At 43.1% G+C, this 12,654-nt stretch overlaps 1 protein-coding gene across 1 annotated transcript in view; it reads right to left on the reverse strand.

Annotated features, from left to right (window-relative positions):
- Positions 1–253: 253 nt before the first annotated feature.
- RSU1 (Ras suppressor protein 1) overlaps positions 254–12,654 on the reverse strand; it is a 111,620-nt gene continuing 99,219 nt past the window's right edge. Inside the window, exon 9 of the mRNA XM_052803332.1 lies at positions 254–727. Coding sequence (XP_052659292.1) covers positions 625–727 — 103 coding nt within the window. The 3' untranslated portion in view covers positions 254–624. The remainder of the gene's footprint in view (positions 728–12,654) is intronic.

Genomic DNA, 12,654 nt, shown 5'->3' on the forward strand with positions numbered 1-12,654 from the left:
CCTTCCCCTACTCCTTGATTTCAAAATAACCTTCAAGGCAAAAAAAGCAGGACATAGCAATGTAAAAAAGAAATAGAAACTGATTAAAATTTTTCACTCCTTGAACAGAATGCTTTCCATTTTAACTAACTTGTATCAGATAAAATGCTATCACATTCCTACACAAGAAATTAACACATTGCAGGAAACTGGACACATAAGTTCCTCAAGGAATTCGCTATTCAGAAGTCCTACTGAAGAAATTGAAACACAATACAAATAAAGACCTTTATTAAAATCACTTTGAATATTATATGAAATTTAATATCATATAATATAGGTGCAAAACCCCTGATATTGACAGGACGTGATACATGTGAAGAGAGGACATTAATATACATATAAATAGAAAAGCTAAAATGTGTTTGACAGTGATATATTAAATGGCTACATAAATGTGACCATAATTAGGAGAATATGTAATTTTGTATTCCTTAAGCAGTATCTTCTAAAGCAGTATACATAGTAAATTGCTTTTACCTCTAGTGTCTGCTTTCTTATGAGTAACAGGAGATGCATAGGAATATTATAGACACATGCAAAAGCAATGTAAAAGATATAAAAACAGAGGCAGAAGCCAGGGACTTATTTGTTCTTGGCTGCCAGAGGCTTACGGCTGATCTTCTTTGACTTGTCATTGTTCTTCTTTGGAGGTTCAGGATTCGCCTGCATGTGTCTGCCATAAAGACTGTAAGGAAATGAGACAAAGAATATTTGTGATACAACCATTAAACACAGGCTTTTACTCTGCAGCATGTTAAACAATGCATCTAGTTACTAGAAATAAAAAAGGAAGGTCATTATATTTATTTTGTCTCAACACACTGAATTTTCTATTATATCTCATGCTGCAGTCCATAATATTAGGTTTTTCATAACTTATCAGGAGAGTAACATTGGGAAGAGCAGGCCTTTGGAGCAGTGAATGAGCAATCAGTTTTGCCTTCAGAAACTAGCAACCTTTATTCTACAGTTATAGGATTAAGGCTTGGAAGGCTGCAAGGATGTGTATTCAAGTCGACAATGACAAAAATTGGGTTGAACTGGAGAGATAGAGTGCCCACTTAGAGCAAAGTGAGCATCATCCCTAACCAGAAAACCCAAGGGTTTGATAATGTGACAGAGAGCAATGGTGTCACAGCCGCCTTTGCTGCTCACACATGATTGATAGTACTGGGACAGCTACCAACACATCAATGCCACATTACTAAGTACCACTGATTAAATGTTGACAAAGTATCCTACAATTAAGATGGCTAGCATTCACTGCGAAGCTAAATAGACTACATGGCTGAGAGGATCTTGCTAAACATCACATAGTAATTAATAGATAATTTATGAGTAATCCTGATTAAACTAAATTAAAAACCTACCCAAAATAAACACAGCTCAAACTTAACTTCCCCTACTGACATAAAGTGCTTTTTGAAGACGTACTTTGCGGGGGTGTCAGTGCATCTAGAAGGGAACAGGGATGAGCTTTGTTTCTGCTCATTCAGCTGTATAAACACTGGCAATGTTGACACCAATACTGAAATCCCTCTGAAAGGTGTCCCCCTGCTAATGCTTAGGCCTGGTGCTGGTGAGTGTCCGCCCCAATCCCATACTAGGCTGTTGCCAGGAACTTCTACCACTTGATAGGAATTCTGCTACTAAAGATAACGGCACCAGTTCCCACAACAGCCTTCCGTGTGTCACTGCACCTCCACCTTTTGGTGGATTTTGTCAAAAAACGGGACAGATCAGGGGCTTGGGGTTGAGAAACTCTGAGTCTTCCTAGAACTGCCTTTTGATGTGTCAAAATCGGGATGGGTAGCTGTCAGCACTGTCGCCACAGAACCCGGGTCCTGCATTTTCACGTGTCTGGGGCACGCAGAAGGTCCCAGCTGTGGCAGGCGAGCTGCACTGGTCCATCACACGCACCCTCACGTGCACTCTCCCCTGCTGCAGTCCGTGTATGCAGCTTGCACATCTGTCGAACCCTCGCTGCAAACAAGGACCAGGTAGAGATCCTTTTGCTACTTTTGCTTAGTCATGTCCAGACAGACTTAAGTTACTCATGATACGTTGCTGCTTATCCAGAAAGCATGACCTGATAGACTGTTCTGCAGCGGGTATCACCCTGAGCGGGTATCTCAGAGATAAACTGACTCTTTATTTACAGTGACCTCTTTTGCTTTGCAGGCTGAAACTAATTTCAGCAGAGGACAGGCCCTCCTTCTTCTACAGGGCCTGATGGACTATACAGTCAACTGTATGCAAGAGACATTGAACAAGGATCCAAACAGATAGAAATACTCTTGAATTACTGTGCTGTAAGGCATGGCCATGGAGGGGCTATTTACGTCAGATACAGAGAGATTTTAGCCAAGACATACATTGCTCTGTACAGCTTCCTGAGGAGGGGAAGTGGAGAAGGAGGTGCTGAGCTCTTCTCCCTGGGAGCCAGTGGTAGGATGTGTGGGAATGGTTCAAAGCTGCGCCAGGGGAGGTTTAGACTGGACATTAGGAAGCATTTCTTTACTGAGAGGGAGGTCAAACACTGGAACAGGCTTCCTAGAGAGGTGTCGATGCTCCAAGCCTGTCAGTGTTTAAGAGGCATCTGGACAATGCCCTTAACAACATGCTTTAACTTGGTCATCTCTGAATTGGTCAGGCAGTTGGACTAGGTGATCGTTGTAGGTCCCTGCCAACTGAAATAGTCTGGTCTGGTCTATTCTATTCCATGTCAGGAGGTTAAAAGCTACCACCTGCTCTGAGCTTTATTTCGCTGTATCTGGAAGATACTTCAACCCTGGGGTTCCTGGACTGCTGGGATTAGAGCTTCTCGTAGGGTGGGGTAGAGAGGCAGCACTCGCTTTCACCTCCTCAGCAGCTGCAGTTTTACATCATGGTGCTAAACAGGCTGCTGTCATGGTGCACTGTACCCAAAACAGCCTTGCTCAAGGAAAATACAACTGTAAACTATGACATTATTTCACCTTACTGAAATTTTATGTGTGCCATCACCTACTGTCAACACGGGATCAGATCCCATTTCCTGATGAACGCAGAGAGCCCTGACCCTCTGTGATAACTGAATGCTTACTATTAGCTACAATACACATATTTTTCTTTTCATAAGAGATACAGCCCCAACAGCACAAGGCTATATTTTATCTAAGTACACAGTATGTGTACTAATCAAATAACCATCCTAAATAACTGTCCTGTTTTGGAAGGTGTTAAAGTTAGTTGAGGGAGGAAAGACATGGCAGGAGATGTTTTGGTATCAGGAAATACTATCATTGTGGAAGAGCACAGAAGTGTCATTCACGGAGACTGTCCTATCAGAAACCTATCCAGGGTAGAAAAAGTCAGGGAACAAGCCCCCTCTTGTTCTCAACAATATGCGGCGCAGCATTTGAACCACTGTCAGCAATAATTTTGTAACTCTGAGAAGTTAGCAACAGAGAAGTGGAAATGCATGCTCAAATCTGTGAGCACCAATAGTTAGTTAAATACTAAATTAACATTCAAGTTGTTTTCTGGCTCTAGAGAAATAATGCTACATTGGAGTAGAATGTAAAGTTTTTTCATATAGTAAGAAAAGGCCCCTTTAAGAACTGCGGACTGGGACTTTAAGTACTGAATTAACAGAGAATTGACTGATCCACTGTATCTGAGCACAAAAAAACTTCACAGATGGGAATGGAAGTCCCCTGCCCCTATCCTGTCTTCCACCTCCTGCTGCCCCACAGCTCCTTTGCCCTGTTAGTCCCAAGCCAGAGAGGACTGTAACAGCAGCTTTAGTGGTTTTCAGGTGTTACATACCCTTTTTTTTGCTCAGGTTGGTTTAGGCTCCACTTTTTTGCTTTGGAAACTATATGAATTTCCCTCTCATATGACACTTCAGGCATTCATTCTGCCTCTCATTTCCTGCTTTCTCAGGGCAAATCTTCAAGTTTGTGGACTGGCAGAGCTCAGGTTAGTGAACTTCTTCTGAAGTAAAAGGGTGTGGTGGGAATTCTACTGACTACACGGATGCTTTTGAAGTGCAGAAGCTGAATATTGACAATTTTGAATGAACTTCAGAGTTCTGGTATAGTCTACTCGGGCAACACCTTTTGACTGTGAAAGGTCCAGTGGCCACTGCATGCACTAAGCAGTAAAAATCCCAATTGACCTCTAAGTATTTTTAGTAGCAGTTTTTCTTTGATATTTACTCCTTATGATATTCAGTGCTATTGGTACTCCAGCAATTCCCTCCACCCCATGCAAATACTACGTCAGTAGTAGTAGATGTGCGTGAGGTGCAGACATCTGCGGCACTTTTACATTCTTTTTACTTATTCTCAGGTCCAACCACTTCTATCGGCACATGCACTGAATTTTCATCCAGGAAAATAATTATTGGGTTTTAAAAAAGCAAATCAAATATATCTACTTAGGTTTCTCTGGCAAAATTTCAAGGAAGTTTCAGCTGCACATTGCTATCTCAACTGAAGATAAGTGCTTTACAATCTATCACAGTAGTCTGCTATGCAAAGAGCAAGGATCAGACGTATTTAGATTATACAAGCCTTCACAGACAGGGACTCTTTCTTGTGTTTGCACACATCAAATACGAGGAGACATATGGTGTCACAACAACATTTAAATACAATAATGACTGTGATAATGCCTCTGGGACAGAACTTGCCTTCTGTTACACTAGGGAAAAGAGAATGCACAATTTTCAATGAACTTCTGGTACAACAACAGACACCACTTTTATAGCTCCCAAGGAAAAAAAACCCCAAAACAAAACCAGAAAAAAAAAAACCCCAAAGAAAAAAACTAACGGAGCTGATCCGCACAGAGACGCAACTATCTGAATTACACGAGAACCTATAACCCCTTGGCTGTAATAGATGTGGAGTTTACATATACAGCCCTTAATCTCGATACCTACTGGAAGGATAGAGCCACAGAAACCATAGCTTGCACGTCAATGTCTGTCAGCCAAGCTGTAGTAACCAACTGTGTACATGTTCTTGCTCTGGCATCACTGCGAAGTCAAACGTGTTAAGCAGAAACACTCATGCACCGTCCTCAGCAGCGAAGGTCAGCTTAAGACATACACACAGACAGTTACGCAGCTCAGCTGATGGATGGTAATGTACTAGGAGATGGCACCTTGACCTATCTGTTTGTACAACTAGACCCTTAGCAAAGGCGGACGGCCTCCATAAACAGACAAAGGAATATTGAGGCAGATTGTGGCTACTGTTTCAAGGCAGATTTGTGAGGTAAATGCTGATATTATATTCATGGCAGCACCTTCACACTTGGTAGTTTGGAATGTCACCTGTTCATGGGGCTGGTACAGCTCTGAGCAGGACACTACACACAGCTTGCAGACCAAAACCTCAGCTGAAGAATAAAATCTGGAGTGCAAATAAATATTTGAGATGTTTGTGGTTTGCAGCAACAGTCAGAAGCTAGTTATTACAACCACAGTTCACAAACCGCTGAACCTTTGTAGACTTAGCAGCTACAGTATTGCATGCAGCCTTCTCATTATGTTAAAGTGAAAGGGGAGATTAAATGCAAGACTGAAAATGCAGAAAGCCCTCAGATAGAGATTTCCAGTTGCTTTCTCTCCTTGTATATATTTTTCAAAGCAAATATCTCTCATGAACATAAATGTTTCTTCGTATGCAAACAAACAAAATCTCCCTGCATTCTCTATCTGCCCCACTGGAAGTAACAAATGAGAGCACTACGGCTGCTGCAGCAAAACTAACAATATCAAGTGAGAAAGATGCTCATTAAACTTCATCATTCTGTCTACTTTAATGATGCTTTTACTTAATAAAAATTCCCCAAGCAGTTGCAAGGATATTAGGCAAGGTCTTTGGTTATGTATCAGGGGTCTAAGCTGTCACTAGCAAGCATGCAGTTCAGGAGGGGCATTCCCAAGAGGAAAGAGTGAATACAGCTTTCTTGTAATAAATTCAGAGAGAATCAATAACCACAGCCTGCCACATTACTTAAGCATTTAGGCAAGTAGGCGATCCTTCTAAATTAAACTACAAATTGCTAAATGTTGCAATTTACAGCATAAGATCAGGCATGGAGCCTTGTAACTTGAAAGCTTACAGTCTTGCTACCAAAATCTCTGAATTTAAAAAAGAACCATAGTTAAAATTCATAAAGTTCAATAGAGCCACTTTCAAAAACCACCTTCAGCACAATTGCCTCCAATTTTTTGCTCTTGTACAACAAAACATTCACTAGCTGAAGGCTACGTGCTCCCAGAGATGAAAAGAGTGAACTTGTGTGTAAGCTAGTGAACTAGCGTAAAGCGTTTGATGCACACATTAATTTTCTTGAATTTAAGCATTTTGAAAGAGGATTTCAAGAATGAGCCATAAGAAATAAATTGCTTTCACTTTATGTCTGTCATAGACCTACAGGGTGAGTATGCAGTATGAAAAGGACACACACAGTTAAATACGATCCTGGAGAGATGCCACCTCCAGGTATGTACCATAATCTGAGAAACAAAGGTGAAATATTCCAGCACTGCTCGCTTGGAGCTCAGGTTCAGGCAGGTATTTAATGCTCAGACACAGCTTCAAATGTGGGTATTTACAGGACGTCAACAGGACAGTCCCCAGCCCCAGCTGGCGAGGCAGGAGGCTGAAGTGGTGATATCACTGGAGACCCAAAGCTGAAAAGAAGTGCTTGCAAGACTGATACGTGCTGGCTAGCCTGTATTAGTTACAATTCTCAAGCGCTTACTGCAAGATGCTTTTGCCTTGGCAGTTTTTGCATGGCTTATTGCTGCTCTGGTATCCCCTCTGAGCTACTGAGACTGGCCTTTTCTCCTGTGGGAGCTGCTAACATGTCACCTCCTCAAACCACATCTTCTCCTAGGAAGGGGCCAGATACTGGGGTTTAATTTGCCAGTAATGTACCAGTGAGAGAAAATAGTGGGGGCTAAAATTACTTTGCAAGTATCATATTATTTTGGTAGTTTACCAATAATTTATTTTTATTCTCTGTGACATAAGTCAGATGATTTAAATTAAGAGGAACATTGCATGGGTAAGTGAAATGAATATCTGGTTTCCTTGCACACTCGGATGGCAAGCTGCAGTTTTAGGATTCTTAATAAGGAAGAACAGACAAGAGTGACTCATTTTATTCAGCTAATTTTTTGCCCCTTGTTTGCGAGTGCTCTGAGAGCAGATGGTAGCAGTGTCAGAGATGTTCATCATCTGAAGCTTTCTGCAAGTTTCTTCAAAAACTCAGATTTGGCCTGTCATCTGTCGGTGTACCACCTCACTCCTCATGCTCCGAAATTGAGGCAGTGCTTGCTGGTTGAAGGGGGCAGGCGCTGGCGGTGCTGCGTGCTTGCTATGCTGCAAGAGCCTCTGGGCTACTAAACCTGCTGCTCTTAATGTGTTGTAAAACTGCTCCAGTATTTTTAGGTCTGTAACAGTTTGTCTTCCTGTATTGCCCACTCACACTCTGGTATGCCTAATACTTCAGACTGTCCCAAATCTCCACACCCTAGAGCCCAGTCCCAAGACACTGTGAAGTGTAACAACCCGTGATATCTTCCTGTTCCCTCCACCTGCCCCAATAACCTTCATAACCCAAAGCTCCTGCAGAGTTTGCCCTGGCATCACCCTCCCTAATCCCCCCACGTCCTGCACTTCGCTTTTCAAAGAGACTTTCTGCATCACCAGAAATCCCTACTCCCCTCAAGTGCTTTCTGGGGTCTTCATGCAGGGGAGCTGATCACCTCTTCCCATCTTGGATTAGCTCTTTTTTGCAGCTAGTTTCATTTATTGGAGCCCAAATTAGGTAAGAAGGAGAGGATTCAGTACAGGTGGAGAGCTGGGTATCCAAGCCTGTGTTGCAGTCAGTGGAGATCTGGCTAATGAAGCCAGTGGAGTAGAGAGCTTTTTGGGTGACCAAATACAAGTGTCTGCTGCGAGATGCTTAGTTGCTATACTCTGTTATAGATTTTCACCAACTGCAGTGGACAGTAGGCAGCTAGCTGACACGTAGACACTCACATTTAGATATTTTAAAATACTAGATGAAGTCTGCCCAAAGCAACCGCTCCCCCTCTGTTCCCACTTGGCACACTCTCACAAGGTGTTAGCTACCTTACATTACAGACTCTGCTGAGTCATACAGTTCAACGTTGACTTACTGCGAATTCCTGCCTAAAACCACTCCAATCTCAATAAGCAAAAAAAAGTATTCTGCCAAAACTGTCCTGGAGCTCACCATCTCAGCAACTGTGTTGAATGTGCATCCAGCAAAATAAGCCCACCCATCCCATGTGTCTCCTACCAGCCACTTCACCATTCAGTTCCTCACAGGGCTCCCTTCTGCCGGATCCCTCAACTCCAGTCTCTCCTGTTTGCATTTGCTGTGTCATATATCTGAAGAAGACAAAGACTCAGCCTCTACGTGCCATGTTTCCCACCTTCTTTCCCTACAGGTTACTGTCAGATGGATCCTGACCAGATGGACCTCTGGCCTGAGCTCAGGAGCTCCCTGTGATGCTCCTCACAATAGCATCATCAGTCCTGCTGTGACGACTCAGCAGCCCAAACACAGCAGTTGTAAAGGGAATACAGTCCAGTCGGATGTGTAAGGAGACACCTCGGTGGAGATGTGTCTGTGTGGGAAGATTTGAGCCAAGGTAACTATGATTTACAAACACCTGCTCTCCTATAAGGCTGGCAATTGCTGGATAATTTTAATTCTGCCAGACATGTCAGCTCTTAAACTGGTTAATTTAACCCCTGCTTCTTTGAATTTACCATCTTGCATGTTAAGGAGAACTAATTTTCTTTTTCCAGAAAGGAATTCCAAGTAGGTGTTAGGCATTTCTTTAATTAATATACAGTAATAAAAGAAAGCCTTCTCCTTATATTCTCTGAGGCTAGCAGCCTTTTGAAGCAAGTACTTTAAATGTGAGGCTTGTTAGGGGAGCACAGCTGGAAGCTCACAGAAACCTAGAAAAAAAAGAGCCTTTTGTAAAGGAAAAGGATTTGCAAAACTGGCTAATGACTTTGCATACCCAACTTGAAAGAGCTTGCAAGAAATGTGACTTTTGGCAGAGAGGTTTTGAAAGCACATGGAACACCAGCATCTGTTTTCTGAAAGTCAGACCTATCTAATACCTAGGGAGCCCAGCACTGAAAATCTCAGCTGTGCTACAAAGCCAGAGACACACACAAGGAGGACCTCCATGGAACTGTCATGAAGATGGGAAGGAGAGGATGTGCTTATGCTTATTTCTTTAAAAACAGAGGCAAACATGAATTAAGATTTCATCTAGAGAATCTATAATGCTGATAAAACAACCACCAGCTAGTCTGGTATAATGAGACAGCAGACTGAGAGGACCAGGGAAAGAACGATTCGTTTCTGCACCTGGATAGTCCTATCAGACTATGTCAATCATGAAGAATTTCTCACCTGGGACTTGCATCTTCAAGTGCATCCAGGAGGGCTGATCTCCCTTCTTACGCTCCATTTCGAATGGATTGCTGACTGGCTCAGCCTACATGTGCAGACCAGTCCCTGGATCCACCCCAGGCACAGAGAAACTTCATAGGTCAGAACCTAAAGTCCTCACGGCTGAGAATTCCCACAGATTGCAGCGGAATACTTTTCCCCTTGTTTTCTTTTCACAGATCAAATGGTGCTTTCCCACTTATGTATGACCAGAAAAAACAATTTAGTGCCAGACAGAGGCATCAGCTGTAAACCCTGAGGGCTGAGGTATCCACCAGGACAAATGACATCCTCCACCTAATGAATCAAAAGGAATTAAGAGCCACAGAATCTGCACGAGCAGGCTCAGCTTCTTTGGCAGAAGCCAGCACAGGTGGCTGCAGAGAAAAATGCACCAGCAAGAAGGAATAAGACTACTCAAGTGAGAAAGAAGTGTGTTCTGTTCACTGGAGTCATCTGTATCATCACAACCTTTGTCTTTATGTATTTGTAATTCCGTGAGCATGCAGTAGATAAATCAACAGTTTGTTCCATTTCACCAAACCATGTTGCTGGGACCATATTCAGGGCCACCTGCCTGCTCTCAAACTAACCCTGGACAGGCAGCGAACATGGTGCAGAAAACATACTGGCACACAGTACAGACAGCTTCCTGGAGCCAGCCGAACGGATTCTTCATTCTTCTGTTATTTTAATGTTGTTGTGCACATGGAGTCCTTTGGGTTTAAGCAAATCAGTGCTCATTTTTCCCTTTTGAATGCTACACTAAGGGGCTTGCTGCTCAGATAAATCCCCTTACATAATCTTTATTATTGATTTACTACATGCATTTTGCTGTGCACCTAATTAACATTTAAAAAAAGGAAAACAGAAGGTAAAAATAGCTAAGTGCAAGCCAAGGAACTTTCTTTAAGTTATTCTACATCTGGCAGGTATGTATTTCTTTTCCAGCAACTAGACAAAGTGTACCAATAAAATGTATAGAAGGGACTCTGGGAAAATACTGATACGCAGAGTCTCTTTTTTTGAGCAAAACTGAAGTGTCTGAGTTAATCTGAGCCTGCTCTGCTGCACACTGAGGATGACTGACTTCACTGGCAGTAGCAGGGAGAACATTCAGGATACTGCAGTTCTCCATACGCAGGGTTTATACAGCTGCCCTGCTCTGCTGGGCTGGCTCACATGCCTCTGCCAGGGTGTCTGTCTACCTTCATCATCCCTACTGGCTGCAGGGCCGGCTGCCTAACGGCTCCTCAAAATAGACACAAAGACCAAACAGTGACGAGGGACACAGTGACATGGTGGGGAACTCAACCAACCTAACCCTCCTGAATCACCGCTCCCGAGACCCTCAAAGGTGAAGGACTAAGCCCCGGTCCCGCTGCACAACCCACTTGCGTGACTCAACACACTCTTTCTGGAAGGCTGTGCAGGCTCTGGGGACCACTGTGTAAAGGGGGCACAGGACTTACTGTGGGATGCTTAGGGGGAGTCTTGGGATTGAGCAAAAGTATTTAAGGATTATACAGGACTTATGAGATGTTTAGGGGAAGGACCAAGAGAGTGGAAAGGAGGGATCAAGATGGATGGCAGAGAACAAGCACAGGAAAATGGAGAGAGGATCAAGTGGGGAATAAATGAGGCCAGTCATATGCAAGCAGGAGGCTGGCCAGCACGCTTGTTTGGCTAAACTGCACCAAATCACCTCCAAGTGGAGGTGTGTTCTACCAAAACCCTGTTTATAACTGTTTTCTGTGTGAGTGTGCTCTCTGTTCTGACAACATGCATGCATGACCCATCAGCAAAGTTCAAGCCAGGCTAGCTGGTCACTAGGATGGACTGAGTCCTCGACACTGGAGAGACCAAGGGCCTGGGATCAGGTCCTAGGGAGGCTGAGGGGCTGTAGGCTGGTAAGACTGGGTCTGGGGACCTGATACTTGAAATATCCAAGATTTGGGAGACAGGTACCAGAGGGATCCCTGACATAGGGTTTTCCCTGAGCAATGAAGCCTAGAAATGCGGTCTGGCTGTTGTTTGTCCTCTCTGCGTTTATGTGGCCACCTGTTCTCCCATCATGCTAATCTGTTCATGGCTGGCCATGTGTACACACATGTTCTGAATTTGTGGTTAGCCTTGCTACTGGCAGGACAAGGGAACAGGGATATGGAGCAGCTGGTCACTGCCATCAGTGGAGAAATCCCCTGGCTCCTCCAGCCCACTGGATTTAGCTGCACAAAAGCACTACCAGGAAAAAGGTGAAGAAATGAGGAAACTCACTTCACCTTTTTGACACAAAGGACCACATCTGAAGTGCTACACATCACAGATAATCCAGTTTCACCCAGTCACCTGAGTCAGCTTTGTTTGACACATTTTGTATATACGTTCTAGAAAGGCTGTTTGAGCCTTCTCAGATTGAATTTTTGAACATGCACAACAGGTCAATGCAAATATTGAATTTTGCCATCTTCCCCATGAAATCTCTTTCCAGTTCCCAAATACAGCCCTTTCAACTCCTCCCTGGCCAACACTGGCACAAACATGCCAATGATGTCAATCTTCCAGATACTCTGATGAGTTGTGCTCAGACAGGTCCACATACGCACAAAGGAGTAAGGAGATTCAAAGCCAATTTCAAAATCATTGTCACCATTCATGTTAAAATGCTGGAATTTTGAAAGCCAGAGATCAAGTACTTCATTAAAGAAGCAAAAAATATCAACACAATGGTTTTCCAGTTATATACATCTACTGCGGAAGACCAAAGATGGTCACACAGATACCATGTAATAAAATGATACAGACTATTCACCCCATTTTCCAGCCAGTTTTGAACAAAGCATCACACCATTAATATTTGGCAAACAATTACTGAGTTTTAAGCAAATCTTTGGCGTTTTTCCATGGCTTTTACTGTGCCAACAAAGCTGTTCCAGAATATTTTCAGGAGGGACCTATGTTATGTGGCAGCCAATAATCTTTATGGCAACACTGCAATGAAAATGTCGCTTACTGTAATGAGCACAGATCATAAGTTAAGCCCCCAGCTACCTTTCTATTATTTTTCATTACAGTCTTTCTGGGTTTGTTATGCTTCAAGAG

The sequence above is a fragment of the Harpia harpyja genome, chromosome 1, assembly GCF_026419915.1.
Source record: "Harpia harpyja isolate bHarHar1 chromosome 1, bHarHar1 primary haplotype, whole genome shotgun sequence".
NCBI classification, from domain to species: Eukaryota; Metazoa; Chordata; class Aves; order Accipitriformes; family Accipitridae; genus Harpia; species Harpia harpyja.